Source organism: Phoenix dactylifera, chromosome 8, assembly GCF_009389715.1.
Source record: "Phoenix dactylifera cultivar Barhee BC4 chromosome 8, palm_55x_up_171113_PBpolish2nd_filt_p, whole genome shotgun sequence".
In the NCBI taxonomy this organism is placed as follows: Eukaryota; Viridiplantae; Streptophyta; class Magnoliopsida; order Arecales; family Arecaceae; genus Phoenix; species Phoenix dactylifera.
The window spans coordinates 25934205-25956444 of record NC_052399.1 but is presented as its reverse complement, the minus strand read 5'-3'; the positions used below and the strand labels follow the sequence as shown (position 1 = coordinate 25956444).

At 37.9% G+C, this 22240-nt stretch overlaps 2 protein-coding genes across 2 annotated transcripts; both read left to right on the top strand.

Moving 5' to 3' along the window:
* Positions 1 to 1959: 1959 nt before the first annotated feature.
* LOC120111656 (protein XAP5 CIRCADIAN TIMEKEEPER) lies at positions 1960 to 13005 on the top strand. The gene is made up of 12 exons (XM_039129374.1): positions 1960 to 2219; positions 4960 to 5025; positions 5137 to 5201; positions 5297 to 5409; positions 9548 to 9629; positions 9746 to 9822; positions 9905 to 9966; positions 10065 to 10196; positions 10306 to 10359; positions 11097 to 11162; positions 12448 to 12522; positions 12675 to 13005. Exons 1-12 carry the CDS (start codon positions 2049 to 2051, stop codon positions 12723 to 12725), a joined length of 1014 nt encoding a protein of 337 aa, XP_038985302.1. The 5' UTR covers positions 1960 to 2048; the 3' UTR covers positions 12726 to 13005.
* Positions 13006 to 17463: 4458 nt separating this feature from the next.
* Positions 17464 to 19065, top strand: LOC120111655 (U-box domain-containing protein 21-like). The gene has a single exon (XM_039129373.1). It carries the CDS (start codon positions 17594 to 17596, stop codon positions 18932 to 18934), a length of 1341 nt encoding a protein of 446 aa, XP_038985301.1. The 5' UTR covers positions 17464 to 17593; the 3' UTR covers positions 18935 to 19065.
* Positions 19066 to 22240: the final 3175 nt, after the last annotated feature.

The window sequence follows — 22240 nt, the reverse complement described above, 5'->3', positions numbered from 1 at the left end:
CGAAATCCTCAGACTGCCAGGTCAGCAATAACCGCCATATGCCATAAAAAGGGCGGGGAGCTCGAAGCGCGCGCGCCTCTCCGAGGAACGGCGGCAATCCCGAAACATCACTTCCTTCACCTGTTCCCCTTCTGGTTCCAGGCTCGGAAGTGGGGGGCTACTGTTACGGGGGAAATAAGCCGCCATGCCCCACGTGACCGGCACGCGCGCCCAGGAAGACTACGGCTGCCCTTTGATCCAGCAATCCGACCCCGAGTCGGACATTCTCGGCTCCGCAGCCCGACCCCGAGTCGGCTGCCCTTTGATCCAGCGCTCCGACCCCGAGTCGGACGTCCTCGGCTCCGCAGCCCGACCCCGAGTCGGCTGCCCTTTGATCCAGCAATCCGACCCCGAGTCGGATATCCTCGGCTCCGCAGCCCGACCCCGAGTCGGCTGCCCCTTGATCCAGCGCTCCGACCCCGAGTCGGAGATCTCTTGATAACGACAGGCTATTCCCCAGAGGCACGCCGCGGCCTCCTGCTCCACTACTCCCTGCAACGGCTGTATCCGATGCTGCTCCACGATCTCCTGCATCAGCCGTACAAAGCGGAGCCCCACTATGCCCTGACGTGGCCGTACCCGGTGCTGCTCCACGACGCCCTGTAACGGCCATGTCCGTGGCCACACCATCGTGCCCCACGATAACGAACCCCCCTGAGAGACCCCCCAGCCAGGTATATATGCGGCTGGGGGGAGAAAGGGGGGGGTGAGCAATATCTCCCAGAGCACTCTCTTACTTGCGATTATCACCTCTCCTCCTCCTCCAATCTCCTCTGACTTGACCGTCGGAGGGCCATCACCACCCTGGTGGTGGTGCAAGGCTTGTTTGCAGGTTTCTTGGCGGAAGGTGGAGCGCAACCAACACCAACCAAGACAACTCAGACGGAACCCCGTTCACACCGCAGTGCCAATCGTTCTCGGTTTGGACCACCAGCAACAGCCATAAATTTCATTACAAAATGTTCTCATGGGAGGAGAGAAGACCAGAAACCTGCCTCTGTTGAGCTTCCTCATGGACCATCTATGCCTTCCCATGTTTATGATCTTACCTATATATGGTGACATGGGTGCACTTGCTCGTCTAAGCAAAGGCGAAGTTATTTATATAATTGCATCTTCTCTAAGAGCTTTGAACCAAGGCCAGGAGCGACATACGCCTTTGCAAGAATAAGAGGTCAAAATTGAACATTCCAGGTTTTCTTTTTTATCGTTTTTCAAGGAACAATCATAGGAGATGATAAACTCCATCATATGACAAATAAGGGAGCTCGGTCGGAATATCTTGGACTATATCTACAACTCAAGCAAACCAATTCTTAATCCCAAAATAGTTGGAATCGACTGCATAAATATTTTCTTCCCATTTTATTTTGTTTATAGCTGCATTTTCTGAAAGATGTAGCGATATCTAATTATTTCTTACCATATCATCTCATCTCATGTAATGTTCGTTTTGCCTCTACCCTTCTTTTATTCTCTATTTATCAAATTATTTTTTTGAACTAGTGCGGTCTACATTGTACGTGTCTAAATTTTTTAAATTTTTATTCTCTTAATTTGTCAGCTGATACGAATGAACGGGTGAGGCTCGTCTTTTTGATTTGCCCTATCACGAAGATAAGTAGGTTAGGAGTAGATTTCCGGATTGATTGCGACTAACATCAGGGATAAGAAGCTTCTCAATAATTAGATCCAGGTTGATGTTGTACTGATACTAACTTCAAAAATAGCAAGAAGTAGACTGATAAAAATTTATAGGAAATTATTTAATAAATCATATATATATGACGTATCAGCGGGTTGGAATCCGATTAGCTAGTGAGAGCACACCACACACCCGATCCGAAGCCGAAGCCGAAGCCGAACCCAAAACCTGACCAGCTTCGACTTATATAAGCAGCTATCCAGCCCTCCATCGAGTCGAGCCTCGTGAGGGGTGGAAAGAGCGCAAGGAAGAAGGGCAGGCCGAGGAGGAGCAGCGAGAGCGAGAGAGAGAAAGAGAGCGGAAGATGGCGGGGATGGGGGATGGGTACGTGGGCACGGCCCAGGACGCGGTGAGGATCCGGCGGCTGGAGAAGCAGCGCGAGGCGGAGCGCCGCAAGATCGAGGAGCTCAAGAATAAGACCGCCTCCGCCGGCGGCCAGACCGGTCTCCTCCAGTTCGGCTCCAGCACCTCCGAGGTATTAATTCCATCTCTCTCGCTCGTTCTCTACCATTTCCTACCTACCTTAGGCTTTGATTTTTTTTTTCTCCGCCTTCATGATTTTTTTTAATAGGTTATCGATTTTTAATGCTAAATAATCACAGAATTTGATGAAGAACTGCTACTATTGCTTTGTCGATACAGTTCTTCAGGATAATTAATGAATTAGGTGTTACAGCTCTTGGAATGAATGTTTATAGCGAGTATAAATAAAAAAATTGGATTTTGGTAGGAAGAAAAGCTAATATAGGTCGATGTATAAAAGAGAATTCGCGGTCGTGATGAAAGTATGGGATGCACAAGAGCAAAGCAGGGGACTTCTGCTTCAGATCATCTTGGGCATAAAGTTTTTGCGATTCTCATAGCAAAATGGGATAAGGTCGAGGGAGTAGGGTTTCCCCATGAAACTCTTTCTTCCGAGATCCTATTCCACGAGAATGGAAGTGTCCCGCAGAGTTTGATGGCATCCACTGTGGGATTATATTTTTGTGAATCGGAGGCCTTGATTGTCTTATGTTGCTTTAAATTTAAGTAAATTGCCTGCTGGATTACAAATTGGGGCTTCCCCAAGAGTATGTTTAGACTACAACTAGTTTATATATCTTTACAAAATTTAAGTCCAATGTAGGGAATTAGGATTTTTCTATTCTTACTCATAGTACCTCCATGCTTCTATCACTATATTTATTCCCCCTTGGTTGTCCCATTTTGCTAGGCTTCACATCATTAAGCATTTAGGTTTGGAAATTTGCCAATCTCAAGGTAGTTAACCATAGCCTAGCCTTGTTTTTTGTGCTTGGGTCATGCTTGGATGTGGTTTAAGATCTTGTATAAAATTTTGGCTAGGTTTGACCTTGGTTCAGAGTATTTTTATTTAATACATGAGCTAAAGTGAAGCTTTTTTGGGCTCAACCTTCTCAAGAGGGAAGTGAGCGAGCATGAGTTGGGAGAGGGTTGGGTAGTATGGCAATGGCTAGGATCAAAGCTAAGACTGAAAAGGCTAGAAATGCATTTGGCATGGGGGTCTGGTGCAAAGATGAATATGGATAGAAAGGAGAGGATCTAAGGAGTGGAGGGGAGGAATAAGAAGGGCAAGAAAAAGTAGCAAGGGGTTATGGTTTTCTCATGTAAGAAACATAAATGGTGTGTACATCAAATATGTTCTATATTGTATGAATTTAGTCGTTGGGCTAGGTGAGAGGCTGCCCCTACTTCGACCAAATTTCAAGTTAGATAAACCCCAAATTGACCTTACTGATGCATGGATGCTCTACCGGATGATGCTAATTAATTTTAGGCTGACCCTTTTTGATGTATGAGTTTAAAATTAGGCCTTTGGATTAAAAGGAAACCATTTAGGAGGTATGCCTTGATTTAGTGTCATTTTGCTGTTTTTAAGTCAATGTCATGTCTACTTGTAGTTGCCTTAGTTGTTTTAATTTTTTTTCCTCTTTCTCTTCCCCTACCCATTTCTTTTGGAAAAGAGAGATACATCAGCAGCAAGGTTTGCCATCTCGATACCGGACCCCATATCTGTACCATTCTATTATAATGTGGGGATGCTAGGGTTGAAAGCGGGTCAGATTATATCGGACTGTATTTGTTTTTGTATCTGATTCGGATTAGATTTAGATACTGTTTTTTTGGTCCGATCGGATTCGGATAGTCAGTTCAAAAATTTTTCAAATATGGATACACATGATTTTTTCGGATTCGGATCCGGTTTTAGATATCCGTATAACAAGAGTAAGTGAAAAGAAGAAGTTTAAGTTAAGTTAAATCAAGAAACTAATTAAGTGATTAACCAAATCTAAACTAAAAGAAATTTAGATATTGAATGACCATCACTTAAGATAGTAATCCAAATACGAAATAGCTGATTCAAATAAAATCCTTTGAATCACCCCATATGCCTGAAAAGCTCCAATCTCTCGTTCATCCGTTTCATCCCTCTTTCTTCTTTGTCATCGTCAAGCAACCAAGGTTTTGAAGGTCTCGTCCATCTCATAGTTTCTACTTGGCGATTGCGACCGGCTATAGTCATGAGATGCCTTGGAGGCACCATAGATCACGTCTACTTTGGTGACAAGCAACCTTGAGCGGTATATTCTTTATAAAATTTTTAGTTTTTATTATTGATAAATGCTTGTTAAAATTATATTTTTTAATTGAATCTTTTTTTTATGATCATGTCTTTATTGCTAGTTTTTATCATTGAATTTTGCTTAAATTTGATTAATATCTGAAAAAGTATCTGATTTATATCTGTATTCGAGTAAAAAAATATAGATATGTTTAATATCCAATTCGTATCCGTATCCGTTTATAACATATATAGATATGCTTAATATCTGATTTGTATCATTATCCATTTATAACAAATATATATATGCTTAATATCCAATTTGTATCATTATCCGTTTATAACAAATATAGATATGCTTAAAATTTTTCTTCCTTAATCATTAAGTTTTCCCTAAATCATCTAATTATAAATTCTCTAAATCATCTAATTATGAAATATTGTTCTCTATCAACCTTCTGAATTTCTAGGTAATGAATTATCTTGCATGTTTCACTTAAATTGATTCTATTTGATGTTATAGCTGGGCATGTTTGATTCCAGATACTTTCCGCATCTTCTATGTGTTTATGAATACTTCTGCACCTTTCTCTAGTATTTACAACTGACTTATGTTTGTTGGACTGGGTTTCAGATTCTTGAGACTGCTTTTAAAAAGGAAACTGTTGGTCTAGTAACAAGGGAACAATATGTTGAGAAGGTAAGGGGGCCCCATCATTTTACTGCATCAAACTACAAATTCTTATGTTGATTCTTGGGTAAAAAAAAGGACATGTATCCCAGGTACTTATTAATGTTTTCTTTTTGGTAGAGAGTTAACATCCGGAACAAAATTGAGGAGGAAGAGAAAGAGAAGCTTCAAAAATTGCAAAAAGAGTGGGTTGAGTTTTTTCTGAATTTCTTCTTTTTATGATGTTACAAGGCTTTAAGTGACATAGTTCTTATATTAAATATGTTTGTTGACTGTCTAGGGAAGAAGAACTTGAGTTACAAAAACGGAAAAAGAGGAGGATAAAGGGAGATCCACGACTATCCTTTGCTGATGATATTGAGAATGGAAGTGATGAGGACGATGCAGAAAATAGTGCGCTCATTTCTCTTGTATCTTTCAATATGTTTGCTGTTGTACATGCCTACTGGAAAACCATGCTAACTCACAAACTTTCTAATATAATTTGTTATTTTTTCCTGTAATTTTTCGAACTGTTGGTTTCATAAAATCTTGATTCTCCTTCTTATACATTTTCTGGAGATCTCTCTTTTATGTTGTTTTGTTCTGCATTATATGTACTTATCAGCATTTGGTTGAAATATCATGCTCACTTTTCAAAATCAATTTATTCGATCAATTTTATTCTGAATAAATGATCACAGTTTTGAACAAGATTTCAAGTCCAGCTGCAAATACCATGCTAGGCCAATGTTGTGTGTTAAGTTAACACCACCCCTGTTTACGTTTTAAAATTTTAAACTAAATCCTTTTTTTTTCAATTCCACATGGTGCAACAAAAATATCATGTTGTGCAGGCTGCTGACACCAAAACCTGTATCCTTAATTTTGTACATGCACTGTATGACCTTGATGGTGGGACACAATCACTGTATAGATTATCCTTTTCTGGCTTAATATAATTTTTAAAAAGAGTTCTCTACCACATATTCAAAAAGAAAAGGAAAGAAAAAAGTGGGAGCCGAAGGACTTGCAACACTAATTTATTGATTTTTCTTCCTTATTAATTACAAAATTATTGATTAAGAAGAACAAATAAATCCTATGAAGTTCCAATAGAATGATGGAATAATGGCTGAATCTTCAGTGAACATTGAATAGTCAATTTCTAGATTGAGCCTATGCAATCTGATGGAAATATCAAATGAGCAGGTTTGGAGGATTATGGAGAATCTTTGAGATTCTTATAAGTGAACAAAGTTCATGAAATGAATTGAGAACAAGTCAAAGAGAACTCTTAGGATGGAGAGTAGAGGAGGCTTTTAACGTGTAATTTGACAGTGTAAGGAATATGGGGGGCCTAGTAGTGTTATGAAGGAGCAATATGGTTATGTTAAAAAAAGCGCTGATCACTCAACTAATTTGATTTAATGATGTCAATGATATTCACATTTATGGATGAGCAGTATTTCTACTTGCTTAAGTAAGTTGCTTGCCTTAGTTCTTGGCACTTGGATATGCTTGTTGGCCTAACGTATCTCTAGTTGGTCAGAACTACTATGGAAATAGCATAAGTAGTAGTGCTGTTTTCTTAATCAGCAACCACGGACAATAATGCAACACCCTAATCAATGGTTGGCCAAAGAAAGGAGGATTAATAGGGTTATATTGATTTAGATGATTGTCCTGAACTGGGACAAAGACAGTTCTGGAACCTTTTCTAATTTAAAGTGAGAAAGAGAGTAGGATAAACTACCTAGTGATTTCAGTGGTCGAGATATACTAGTAGACAATGTAAATAGAGCTAATGAGCTACAGGAAAAGGGTGTTTTGAAGCTTCAAAGTTCAGATCAATCCGTTTATGGTGATTGTTCATGGATTTTGGAAACAGTGCATGGAAAAGGAGGATTAATAGGGTTAATTGACTTGGGTGATTGTCCTGAACTGGGACAAAGACAGTTCTGGAACCTTTTCTAATTTAAAGCAAGAAAGAGAGTAGAATAAACTGCCCATTGGTTTCAGTGGTCGAGATATACTAGTAAAAAGGTCAGATTAATACAATTATTGTAATTGTGCATGGATTTTGGAAACCGTGCATAGAAATATAATGAATCAAGTAAGAAATAAGGAACTAAATGGGAATATTATTGTATAATAGGGTTTACATTCATTGGAGGAATTGTTATGGTGCCTATTGATTCAGCAATGCATAAAAATAGTAGTCTTGGATCATGTCAAACCCAAATCTTAAATCTGGGTGCAGTGCAATAATTCCAGGGAAAATAGCAATACACAACGAGAGGTGTATTTATATGTATATGCATGTACAGTGTATATATGTATGTACATACACACATACAAACATATATAGAGAGAGGTTTTCTTTACCAAACTATACGACCTAGTACCGGCCGTGCCGTACTAGTATAGGATGACAGCTTAATACAGCACTCTACTGGCACAAGGTACAATTGCAGTCTCACTGCTAGCAGCATACCATATATCAGTAGAAGGACATATATCATACCAACCCGTACCGTTCTAGTAAGCTACCAGAAAGGTGCCTTGTAATTGTACGACAAACCTTGATGGAGAGAGAGGAGAAAGAAGAAAAGTATAGCAAAGAGATGGGAGAAACAACTATACCAAGCTTTCAACTTTATGCTCCTCTCAAAAATAACCCAATTACCAATATCCTAACAACTAGTGGTAACACTCTTATATAGGTTAAAAGTCAACCACAAAGTTACCTACATGAATCTAGTTAGGAGTCTACAACCAAGAAAAAAAATCATCATTTGTTGGTAAATCTAACTATAGTGGGAATCAAGTTACGCTATTTCAGTATCGGGCCTCATATCGGTGCCATCCTATTATTGTATTGGTACACCCCGTACGAGGGCCGATTTGGCAATACTGAGTGTCGGTACGCCCTCTATACCATGTACCGTTACTGAACCAGTACGATATAGTATGCTCCATACCGTCTGGTTTGGTACTGTATGGCATACCTTGGTGGGAATAGCATGGCAAATAGGGCAACAAATAATGCCCTATTTGTAACCTGTCAAATAAAGAGAAACAAAGTAGACATGCTTGGGATGTTTCCATTTTCTAATCTAAAACAAATTAGGAAAAAACTATTAAAACTAGGATACTAACAAATAAAGAAAAACAAAGTACATATGCCTAGGATACTAACATTTTCTAATATGAAATAACTCAGGAAAAAGTATTAAAAATAGGATCGGCAATCAAGTTCTAGAATCTTTGATTGTTGAACTTCTCAAAATCTGTGAATAATATGGGCTTTTGGGTGAATAATTGGAACTCTGATGCTAGCCCAATTTTGTGCCCAAGACTTGGATGCATATTTGATTGCTTCCTTTGGTTGTTCGATCATTCAATCAAGCTCTTGTCCAAAACAATGAGCTAATGGTTTCTTTTCAAATCTCTCATGCTACTGCATCTTATGACTTTTGCACCCAAGGAAATAAATGTCTTTCCTCCACAGAAATTACATCAAGTGCCAATCTTTTGATAACTTGACTTCATCATGTTAAGGAAGGAACCTAGAATATCATTTCCTCTTGAAGCCACACATTTAATGAGAACATTTTAAGCTTTATCACTTGCAAATTTCAAGCCAGCATGAATCTGATCTATAGGTCTCCATATTAATTAAAATAGGACTTGGTGCAGCCTTATATTGTTGTTGTACATTACAGTAAAGAGATCATTGTCTACCCAACAAGATATGATGCAGTTTTACTAGCAGCACATTGCACTACACTATATTGATGAGTCCATACACCATATTGATGGGTCCATCTCCTAAATTAAGTGACCAAACACTTCTTATTTGAATTGGGATTGTTTAGTTAACTGAGGATATTTTTATCAAAATCATGACATCTTCATTCCAAAAGAAGTCTGCACATGTTGCTAGGTTGTGCAATTAATAAGGTTCTCCTCTTCTATCAAGTTCTCTTTCACTAGTTGCGTCTAACTGATAATGTGCCTGCTGGCATGTAAGTTGGAAGCACAAAGCTTCATGACTGTCTTCATGTCATCCCATGACTTATTTAATGTCTATTATGGTACTTAATCTACAACATCCTTGCCGTCCCTTTCAATTTCACTTGATCATGCTCTTCTATAGTATAAAACAATGGAGCTAATGGCATCTTTCACTTTCAGTTTTGGAGTTTTAGATGAAACTTCACGCCATGCAGTAGCATTAAATAGTGTAGATATTAGGTGTATTCAATTTTGTATATGCTTGTATAAGTGATAATGCATGCTGCAACAATAATAAATCCAACAAAGTGTGTACCTGAATGTATTTTAATTTCCAATGAAATGACACCGAAACTAGAACAAGGTTGTTAGGAAATCTTCCTATATCTGATGCTGTTTATTATAACTATTCTCTTATTATTTCTTATAAATTCAGGATGTAGTGTTCTATTTGAAAATGATGATAAATTACATTGAAACATGTTAGTTTATCTTGTGTTCCTTTCAACTTACAACACTTATCTGTGTACAGAAGAAAATCAAGAGATAAAAAAGCCTGTCCTTGTTAAAGTCAGGAAAGATCCAACTGTTGAGACGAGCTTTTTACCTGACAGGTATGGCATATACTTAGTTGCATTTGCTGGTATTGTGAAAGAAGCAATATAGTGTTATTATATCACTTGCTTGGGTTTTAATTTCTGAGTTGGCGGTGCCAAGAATGATCTTTCAGAGAGAGAGAAGCAGAGGAGCAAGCAGTGCGAGAACAATTGCGCAGGCAGTGGCTTCGTGAGCAGGAAATGATTAAAAGTATCACCATGTTCTAGTGGCGTTGCTATCTTGTGGTTGCTAATTAATGTAATATGCTAAACTTCTTTCTACTGCAATTCAGATGAGCCTCTAGAAATTACTTATAGCTACTGGGATGGAGCAGGCCACAGAAGAGTGATCCAGGCTAGTAAATTTGTTCTCGATCTCAGTGATCTGCCCTGGGCTCTGTTATTATTGCTGATGGATTTCCACTAGAATTCATTAGTTATTTGGGTTCTTAGGTTCGCAAAGGTGATACCATTGGAGAATTCCTTCGAGCTGTTCAGCAGCAACTTGCACCTGAGTTTAGAGAGATACGGACAACATCAGTGGAGAACCTGCTCTACGTGAAAGAAGATTTGATCATTCCTCATGTAACTTATTTTCTCAACTTTTATTATTCCTCTTGGTCATACTCTTATGCTATGTTTGGTTATGCAAATCTAATTTGCCTTCCTTTATACTATGTGTTTTAAATCTCAGCAACACAGTTTTTACGAGTTAATCATCAACAAAGCAAGGGGAAAGAGTGGACCGGTAATGCTTAGCTTGTAAATATTCAATTATTTTATCTGCAGTTCTTACTGTTAAATTGCCACGCGTTTCTGGTTAACTTTCCTATTTGCAGATCTCTATAATTTTTCTTTTTTAACATTTTTTATTAGGTATATACAAGATAATGGGCACTTTTAGCTGAACTGGAGGGTTCTTATTGTGGTGCTATAGGTCTTCTAAATTGTGGATGAATTCTCTATAGTCTACAAGTAAAAAGGAAAATCATTGATCTAACTTTACTGTGATAATTTGGGCCATTTCTGGTCTATAATTGCTAGCTCATGGGGTCAGCAGATTGAAATAACTTGCATTTCTTACAAAAGTGTATGAGCAGTTGTTTCTTTTTCTCAAAATGTCAGTGTCATATGTTAATCTTTGATAGCTGGAATTCAGTATGTAAACTTTGCATTTCGTATGACAATTTTGTAATCCTCATGGGAAGGTAGTGAGTTCCTTTCCTGAATATTATTTCAGTCTTTCACTATCTTGTCAGCTAGTTGAAGCAATTACTTAATCTTTGGATATTGTAGTTTTCTCTTGGTTACATGGAAAATAACTGCCATAATATCTGCTCATATAAATAAACAATGACAGTTTTCTTGTCCTTTTTAATCTCTATAACCATAATGCTTGTTTTAACAATAATTGTTTTTTTTTTTTTTTTGAAACTCGCCTTGTTTGAAGTGTATAACTTGCTCCCTTCTCTCTTTTTTTTCCAGCTTTTCCACTTTGATGTTCACGAGGATGTGCGAACAATTGCTGACGCAACAATAGAGAAAGATGAGGTATATTCTACCCATTCAGCCTTTTATTAGTTTTCCTAAATAAAATTTAAGCTAAGCAACTTTGGCCTGAATCAATAAATTTTAGCTTGACTTATTATTTATGTGATTGGATTGTATTTCTTGATGTCATTAGCTGAACGTAAGCAGAATGAGGATGTTGATATAGATGTATGGTAGAGCTAGCAAGGATATTGGGAGGAACAAGTATGTCAAGGGTAAAACTGATGAGAATGGATCCGCATAGTATGAGATTGTATAAAAAAATCCTAGGGGACTTCAGTAAGGAAAGGGTGCTTGAATATCTCTCAAAAGGATTTCATAAGAGGAGGGAGAAAACTTCGAGTAAGGTGGGTGGATGTTGATAAAAGGATTCGAAAAGCTTGAAATAATATTAAAAATCATATCAAATAGGAATGCTTGGCAAAGGACTCATAAGACCAGCTTTGGATATTCTGGACAAGGCTTGATTGTTATGGTTATTTTGGCTAATGTAATTTCCATGCTGTATAACTCATACCAAGGCATATCCGTAAATCCAACATTTTAGACCCTCAGCCTTGGCCTTGTGTATCTTAAGAAGTGGGAGGCTTAATATCCGGACGTCACCTCTGCACTTCAATGATCATGTTTTTTAGAAGAAACTGTTCGCTACAGCCCAAGCCAATATCTGACCATAGTAGAACCACCTGGCTATGGCAGCCCCTATCAGATGCTTCTTGTCCATCTTCATTTAGTCATCCATCAATAGCTGCTTAGCTGTTGGGTCTGGGTAGGCACATGGATTGAATGATGAATGGTGGGACCTAATCTGGTGTTCTTTCCCTTTTCCTTTTGAAATGAACTGAATAGGGATCTGATGCCTCCACCACTGTCGCTAACCAAATCCGATGTAGCTCAATGATGCCTCTATCTATATGCCTTCTCCTAGATGCACAGGACCTACCACCCATCTCGTAGTGCGAAGGTTCACTGATATCTCATGGTCTCATATTCTCACTATGCCTGCTCAAAGAGTTGGATGGCCTTGCACATCAATACCCTCCAAATCATCAGGATCAAACTACTTATACACTTCATAATCAGCATCGCTGATAGGCTGATTGTCGGTCTCGGCTACCCTGCGGTCCTGTCGAGCTTGCTCACTTCTAACCACCTGCTTCACTTCCTTCAAGCTCTGCAAGTGGCAACATTAGTTAGACCTTGGATCCACTTTTTGAAATTCAGGTTTAAGTTACAGTTTGGCTTAATTGTTGTTTTACACTAATTTCGGCTCTCGTGTTTGCAGTCCCATGCTGGCAAGGTCGTGGAGAGGCATTGGTATGAGAAAAACAAGCACATATTCCCTGCTTCAAGATGGGAGGTACATCTCTTCCTTGCTCTTTTCGCGCTCTGTGCCCGTCACTTTTCTAGGTCAATGGACAACGAGATGGTTTTGGATTTGTGTGGGTTCTGTCCCTTATTTTTTTTTCTACCAGCACCATTAAAACTGTGATCTTGTATGTTGTTCTCCAGATATATGATCCAACAAAGAAGTGGGAGCGCTACACAATTCACGGCGATTAACTAGAACATGGATTGGAGCCAAGATTTGACTCTGTCTTTCTATGGGTCATATTTAAGGGAATAGGAAAGTTCCCTGTTCTACTAAGGGCTGTTTGGCTGAATTTTCTATTTTCTATTGTATACTGGACGCAGCAGTACTCCGTAACTATGTGATGCAGAGGATTACAATTAATTTCTTAAGTTTCTTTTGCTGGTGTTCATGTGAAATATTGGACATTCAGTTCAAATGTTTCAGTAGCGATTTACTTCTTCTACTGCTTGTTCGAGAGCAGCATTCTTATTTTTACTGTCGATTTCCAGCTTGTTTTAGTTCTATGAGCCTCTGTATTAGATGGATTTTACCATTGATATTGCCAACGTCGTCAGCATTGTCCATAGGGCCGGTACTCTTGCAAACCTGGACCTAACCTTGGTTCATCTATGAATTGATGAGGTAATGGGTCCAGACACGTTTCTGATTAATTGTCTGGATTTTTATGTATGATATTAGTTTTATTTTTTCACCCTTCAATTTCTAAACTTGATTCTTTATAATATAAATTAATAGGGCACTTAAGAACGATCATATGTTAGAATGGTTTGATGCACCTAATTTTAGATTAAGTGTATTTTTTCAATTATTTGTCAATCGTTGTTAAATAGTTTCTATCAAATGTTTGTTGCTTATGATTTTATTTTTTGGATTATATGATTGAATATTTTATTGATAAACTTTCAGCGTATAGGTGTGCTTGGTTTGATTAATTTTTTTAAAGATAAATGTTTGGTACATGGTAAGAATATCTGAGGCAACTCGAAGATTTGATGGGTTTTATGTCATTTTTATTAAATAAGTCTAGTCTACCTAAACCCATCCAATCCTTTAATGGATTATATACAGTATAAAACTTAGACCTAAGGCCCAACGAGTTCGGGAATAACAATTGATAAGGAATCCATAAAACTTCTCCAATCCATATTCGAACTCGTTTAAAGGTGGTTCCAAGCACATCCCTCTGGGTGGTGGTTCCATTTTTTTCCCAGTAAGGGTGGCTTCTCTATAGAACAGACTTATTGAAAGTTGCTTCTTGTATGGCTGCCATTTCTTATACTCTGATCCGATCTGGAAGAAAGCAGATTTCTTTCAACCTGCTCAACTCAGATCTCTTAAAAGATAAATAGAAGAAGATAGAAGAATTGTGAAAGTAGAGCTTAAGTTTTCTTTTCTTTCATTGATGATTAAAAAAATCGAGGTACATAACCACTATTTATAATGGTGAGGGTGGTCCACCCTTCCACAATTTAGGTCAAATTCCTCTTTCTAATCCTAGTAGAACTATCTTTCCTCTTCCTGATCCTAATAGGATTCTCTTTCCTAAAATAAACATCACTAGTAAAAATCTTCTAAAACAAATGTTAAAATTCTTAAGGTGATGGATATCAACTTCTACATCAACTCTGTCTTCTATCGCTCTGCCTAATTCTTCTAGGATAGAGAGCTACGCCTAGACAAATTTTACTTGAAAAGAAAACTTTCACTTTGACGGGCCCGTTTCAGACCCCAAACGATAAAATACGTGTTTGATTGCTAGGGGCACCGCCCCCTGAAGGGCGTGGCATCATATTGTAAATCTTGAAAAACTGCTCGATTAAAAAAAAAAGAAAAAAGATCATCTTAATCGGACATTATATAACCAAGTTATGTCCTCCAAAAATTTGCTTTGCGACTAGGCTTTCCGATATGGCGGATTTTGCTTCTGGACCCTATTCAGTCCTACTCGTAGTGGCCAGAGTAGTTCACATCGATCTAGAGATTCTTCTAAAACATGCTCTGAAAGTAAATGATCACTGCACAGAAGATTTTGCAACAAGTAATCACTATCTATTTGCCAAGGGAAAAACTTGTTCACTTGACGGGTAGCAACAAATTCGCCTATCATCTATCTGCGCCTACCACGCCCTTGCATTCTTTCACCAAACACTCTTCTAGAATATTATCTATGTTATTAATCTTTTTATCATACTATTCTCCATCATGTAATAATATCACACATGTGAGTTGGGTTTTGGCGAATTAGCATATTTAATCTCTACTTGAAACTTGCATGTTCTAGCAGAAAACATAATTGGCTGTATGCTGAGGAAGTGGCCTCTATACTATGATCTTGGCCTCCTCTCCATCCCTTCTCAAGGTCCTGGGGCTGAAGGGGTCTGGTTTGCCACTCCCGCAGGTGCATCTTGAAGGAAACTAAAGATGCGTTCCATCTGGAGAAAGGATGATGCAAATTTTCTAAGATAAAACCTGTCTCATTCTTTCATTAATCTCAAAAAGCTAAAGTCACCAAACACTCTTTTAGAAGATAATCTATGTTATTATTAGAGAATCAAGTATGCAAATCCAAACATCTAGATACTTATTGTAGGTCTTGGTTGAGTGATATGAAGAAATGGGGTCCTCACTATTAAGGCTTTAAAACCAGGTGAAGAAGAAGATAGGATCGGGTTGACTAAATTCGAAAGCTTTTTGATCTATAGATGCTTCCTGCCTAGAAGTTCTTGGATGGTCGAGCATGCCATAAAAGGATTACCAATACCTCCATAGATTCTTACTTACCTTCTAACCCCCTAGTGTGGGGAATTTTCATTTCTCCTATGATCTACATGTTTATTTTTAAGCCTTTTAAATGGATTCGCAAGCAAACCTTGAACCAAGAACCTAAACATGCCTTCCATTTACATTCAAAATATTTTATGTTTTAAAATTATCATGTTCTCATTAGGAGCTCTTGAATGTCATCTGAATGAGAAGACCTTTTCATTTAAGGAAAATGAATGACTACAAGATCATTTGAGAAAGACCAAGCATGATAAACACTAGAGCAAGAGACAAATACTAAATGCTATATCAAAAATACATGACTAAGAGCCCCCTGATACATGACCATATATGGTTTTGTTATTGTGATAGCCCAATGAAGTCCTCTTCATCCTTTTATGTTAAATAAAATAGCTAAACAAACAATGACCCTTTGGACAATAACTACCAGTAAATTTCTTCAAGAACCATCTCTCATTGGACAATGAATTTGTACAAGAGCGATATAGAAGCTCTTGCATGACTTCCCATATGAATGACAAGTGGTCGGTTATGATTTCTTCAAAATATCATGCATTAGTATGTAACCACCTAATCTCAATTGATGCAATATTAAGACTAATTTATTATAATTAGTTGATATTGACTTTTTTAAAATGAAAAGAATAGAATATATGCCATTCACTAGACATGCAATGCCATTCAAAAACAATGTCCAAGTCACATAGAAAACTACAACTTGAGGCTATTTTTCTAATCTGTATCTAACTTGGCCCAATTTTCTTTGCCACCATTAAAACAACTCATGAGGGAAGACCAGTACAGCTCAATCAAATTGGTTAGATGAGAAATGAACAACGCGACCTCAGCTGTATACCAGTGGCTAAATTTGAGCTCATCAACATGACAACCCGACCGTCGTCTCCTAGCGTGGTGCATGTTAATCATGCTGGCCTAATTCAATCCAACTTTATCCGCATCGAGTTTGGCTGTACATCTCACAAAATTAGGCCTATTAGGTTTGGCCGACTTAGGGATTCGTTGGATAATCTTGTAGATATATCCTATAGGAATCAGGCTGTTGGCCTATCCAGCTCGGCATTTTCTACTAGTCTACCAAAGTTTTGATATTAATTAGATAGTGGTATTGGAAATAGCAATTGATATTAGATACCTATTTTTCATATATATAGCTAATAGATTACCTCTAAAAAAATGACCAAAATTGAGAGAGTGTCACTATAATTTTTCCATAAAAGTATGTACAAATATGAAATTGCATAGACTCAAGAGATGCACTTGAAAGTATTTGGTGCCAAATACTTTTTATTCAAAAATAATGAATGATCATTCAGAATGAAAATTAGCATATTATTACATCCAAAGAAAAGAAAATCAGCATATTATTGATCATGATCTAAAATATATAAAATATTTGAAAACTAATTTTTTATTTGGATCTGTCTTGCCCATACATCAAGCTGGCCCAAAAAGAAAAGAATAGTAGCAATTTATGGCATGAATTATATAATTTATACTTTCAAATCACCAATTTCGATTTAAATATTCTAAATATATTTATATAATAAATTTCATCTAATTTAAATATTTCTAAACTATAGATCAAACTGAAAAATAATATTATATTGTCAAATAGAAAAATACTCATCTTTGGTTTGCAATCAATATAAATATCATAGATCCTGCCTGTATGTATATACGCATGCATATGCATGCATAAGCTAAAATTGCTATTTCAAAAAAGCTTAAAAGGTTTATATTGAACCTAACTGTATTTATTTTGGAACCATCAATAATAATGCTAAATCTTTACCTTAACTATAGATTTATTGGCGAAATTATGTACCGATATGCACCATAAGATCATCTTCAAAATTTGTGCATGCCTGGATGACCACCGACTGGTTGACTCTGGCTTGGTCAAGCGCGGGTCAAATTTGCAACTCGCATTTAAACTCCTTACCGACTCTTTACAAAAATAATAAAATATTCAAGACCTTATACCGTTTCCGCGGCTCACAACGTTCAACGGTCAAAATTCAAAGCTTCGGCCTCTGCTCCATCCTTTGAACCCTTCCGCGTTTACAACGCTATTTGAGACTTCTCCCGGTTCCCATTCTCCTCCAAAGTCTAAATCCTCTCTCGCACATATACAAATACCCCTTTGCTCTCTTCCTCCTCATCCTCATCCCAAGTCCGAGTCCTCTGAATCCATCTTGTTCCATTCTAGCTCCTTCATAGCCTCCCTTTCTCTTCTTCTCGCTGTCTTACCATGGCCACAACTTGGAGGGCCCTGAAACGCGGCCAGAAGATCCCCTTCGTCAAGAGGAGCCCCGTCGGGAATCCGTTCATGGAGCCATCGATCCCGACGCATTTCCGCTGCCCGATATCGCTGGACCTCATGAAGGATCCGGTGACCGTGTCCACCGGAATCACCTACGATCGACAGAGCATCGAGACATGGTTCGAGCATGGGAACCAGACATGCCCGGTCACCAACATGGTGCTAAAGAGCGAAGACCTCATTCCCAACCACTCGCTAAGGAGGATGATACAAGATTGGTGCGTCGCGAATCGCTCGTTAGGCGTGGAAAGAATACCCACGCCGAGGATCCCGGCGAGTCCGGCTCAGGTAGCGGAGCTGCTATCGGAGATCGCTTCAGCCAGCCGGCGGGGAGACCATGCCCGGTGCCGAGAGTTGGTGGGAAAGATCAAAGCTTTGGGGAGGGAGAGCGAGCGGAACCGGCGGTGCATCGTCTCGGGTGGTGCTGGCCGTGTCCTCTCTGCCTCTTTCAGCGAATTGGCTGCAGGATCTCTTGAGAGCTCAACCTCAGGAGTATTGGAGGAGATCCTGTCGGCGCTGGCTGCTTTCTCTCCACTTGATGAGGTGGCTCGCCGGCAGCTTGGATCACCGGAGTCTCTGAAATCCTTCGTCTCGATCTTAAATTCCAGAGATTTGGCAGGAAGGCTTAACGCTGTCTTGATGCTAAAAGAGCTCGTCTCTTCGTTCGATACCGACCGCATCAATGTCGTGGCAGAGACCGAAGGATTGATCGAAGCATTGGTCAAGCTCATCGAGAAGCCCATTTCACCTCAAACAACAAAGGCCTCTTTGGTGGTTACCTTCTATTTGCTTTCCTCGAGGGGCGAGAAGGCGGCCATGAAGTTTGTGGAGATGGGGTTGGTCTCCCTTCTTCTAGAGATCCTTGTTGATTCCGATAAGAGTATGTGCGAGAAGGCCCTTGCGGTCCTTGATGGAGTTCTTAAGTGCAAGAAAGCCAGAGATACAGCTTATGATCATTCACTGGCCATGCCCGTCTTGGTTAAGAAGATGTTTCGGGTTTCGGACATGGCCACCGAGTTTGCCGTCTCGGCCCTGTGGAAGCTCTGCCGGAGTTACAACCAGGAAAGAGGGGAGAGAGAAGGGGAAGGATGCTTGGTGGAGGCTCTGCAAGTGGGGGCATTTCAGAAGCTGCTGCTCCTACTGCAGGTGGGATGCACTGGTGCAACCAAAGGGAAGGCAAGCGAGCTGTTGAAGCTTTTGAATGGCTTCAGGGGAAGAGGGGAATGCATTGAAACTGTGGATTTGAAAGGACTAAAGAGACCCTTCTAATCTTTCACATGATTGATACAGGAGGAAAAGAGAGAACATGTAGACTTTTTAGATTTTGTGAATATTCAGTGGACAAAGATACACAGATTGTTTTGTTAGAGAATACAAATAAATCCATTGTTTCCTGCAAAGTAAAATGGTTTGTGATGTCTTTAAACAATGGTGCTATTGTAGTGATTCTACGATCTATGGCATATAGAACTAATAGCTTGCCTTGTTATAGCCATAGTCACAATTTCTGAATTACATGATAATTCAATCACTATTGATGGATTACTCAACAACATAATGATTCTAATCAAATTATTATCCAAATTTAATGATTAATATAAAGGTTACTAACATTAGTTTTCTTCTGATTGTTCTGATTTTTGATCATAAACTTTTATTATTATTATTATTATTATTATTATTATTATGACTGTTGCTGCTGTCGCTGTTTCTTGTACTGTTCGCATCCCACATGCACTTGTGCATGATCAAAATTACTTCTACCAAGGGTTTTTGTTTTAGTCGTATTAATAATTCTGAACTATTTCTAAAATTTTTCTCTTTCAGTCTAATCATTTTACCCATATATTATCTTTATCATTCAATGCCAATTAAGTGTCATAGATTAAACAGAATAGCACAAGGAAACAAACATATCAAATGTTAATTTGAATAGCCGGAAGAAAAGTAGTCCTTCTCCCTTCATTCTAATTCTTAATTTTCTGATGGCAATGGAGGCCAAAAATTGCTAAGCCTGGAGTAAAAGTTGTTACTTGAATATCTAGATTACCAAGACATTTGATTTCTGAACCAAATTTCAGATGCTGGAAAGTTGGATCCTAGCTGGGCTAATTACAGTTATCCTCATTATTCTGAAAAAACTATAGTTATCATCATCTTGGTCATTTTGTAATGATATCTAGCACTCGCCAACACAAGTTAAAATAAAACATGCAGTCCTAGTTATTGTCTGGGTGGATCTAAACTAATATTTTTGCAAGATCGCAGCAGATATGGCTTCCAGATCTTAGCTAATATTTTCTTGGCACTTTTTTCTTCTCTCTCTTATTATTATAGATTTTTTGGAAACTTATTAATATTAAAACCAACAAACAAATTGATATATAACTAGTCCAAAATATTTTTCTTTATATTTTCTTTCCTTGCTTCTTTTTCTGCTTTCAATTGAATTCCTCTGAGGTTATCCCCTTCACCTCCTTGTTATCATTTCATAAATTTAATCAAATTCTGGTTCTTCTACACCATGCTCCTTACAATGAAAAATGATAGCTACTCCTAATTTTGCACTATAATTTCTTGTATAACACCAGTCTCTTTCAGCATTCTGGTCGTCCTTGTACCTTTGCTAAGATAGTCGAAGTTTGAAACAATGTATGTGATTACAAATATATGACCAATTCAAATGTTGAACTTCTAACATGTTACATCTAAGCAAGTTTTACGTGGTCGGTTGGAACCACAGTAAGACAGCAAGCAGTGGTCAACGCGTTCGGTCGGTATTTGGCTTAGTCAGCACCACAAAGGACGGCGCCTGATTCCTTCCTCATTCAACAGCTAACTATGGACTGGGAACCAACTGAGTCAGGAGAGGACTTGTTCAACTCCAAGGGATTGCATCTGACGCCATTTGGTGTTCTTTTGCCCACGGATCCAGCTCAAGATTATTATCAGGTGGAAGGAATGCCCGGCTGGCTGACACTGCTGTGGCTGGACTCTGGAGTGAGGGATTAACAGCTGAAACTTGAAGACTGGCTGTCAAATTCCCTTGTTAAAAGGAGAATGGTTTGGAGTGCTTGCTGCATACAAGCAAACTCTGTATTTCTCTAATGTTTTAATGGAGGATAAGACGACTAGTTAATAACCGGTTTAACAACTAACCTCAATTAAGAAGGACCATGTGATGGAGAGATAGGTCCTACCATATGGGATTTATTGTCGGCGGAATTTACATCTAGAAATTACTGTTGCTAATTTGTATATTAATTTATATTTTCCAAAAGCAATATTATAAAAGAAAATATTATAAAGCAAAAACTTAAAAAAATTAAAAAGATCTTGCCTAGATCAAAGTGTATGAGGTGCATTTTCCTAAGAACATGATTCACCTCTACATTCGGGTTCCTGCTCAAAGTCCGATTTCCATTTAAGCAAGAGGTCTTATTTTCACATATCCGATGTGGGACTAAAAAAAATAGAAGGTATTTTAAAATATTTAAACCAACTAAAATTTTAAGGGATAATGTTGGTTTATTTTTAAAATTTAAATCTTTTTTAAATTAAAACTCCAACAATTCTCTATAAAAGATTTAAATTTTTGAAAGTCAAAAAGTATGATGTTTGGGCAAGTTATACTATGCAATGGATGAGGTATTCCATGGCCTTGAACTTCACTTAATATTGATTGTATTTATCTGAAGGAACTGTAGTGGATTATATCTTGAACTTCTGCCGAGCTTTTACTCATCGGATTTCATATTTTTTACTTTTAAAAATAAAAATAGGAAAAAACTGGTACCAAATTGGGTTTATGCAAAATTTATTACCATAAAAGTAGAAGATTGGTTTTAAGTAGGAACAAAGGAGTATGACCAATTATCCAGTTGAGAAAAGGGTCAGGGTATTTTGCATAAATTATAAAGATATATATATTACTTTATATAAATTAAATATTTAAAATATTTATTGCATTTATGGATTTGTTTGTTAAAAAAAATTTCGGATATTGGAAATAACATGGTCCTAATATTCAATAATGATAATATTTCTTAAATTTCAAAAATATTAGAATAAGTATTTATTTTAAACAAAAAAAATCTCATGCACTTGTAATGCAGATGAGGGGGAGCATGAATTATGTGATCGTCCATCAAGTACAAGTGATTTATTTCAAGAAGGGTTGTTTGATGAATAGTTATGATCAATCTTGAAAGTTTCCATTAGATATAATATTGTATTTATGTAAGAGGAAAAAGAAAAAATATGAACTTATCTAATCAAATATATTTTATAATTTATAACTAGATAAAATATTTTGTATTGTATATGAAATGATAAAAAAATCACTCTTCTCTTTCTTTATGGGCACATTCTGAAAGGTTGAAGAGGAGGATTTCGGGTACTTACATGTTGATCCTTTGCTTTATTAAATAATTGATCATCAACAATGTTCAAGACAATCTTGTGATAGGAATTGTGGTGGCAGAGTTGAATGCATCAATTAAATCACGATCTCTATGAGTTAATTGATCTTCTCCTTTAGATTGTGAAGACATCTAAAATCTATTCACATCATCA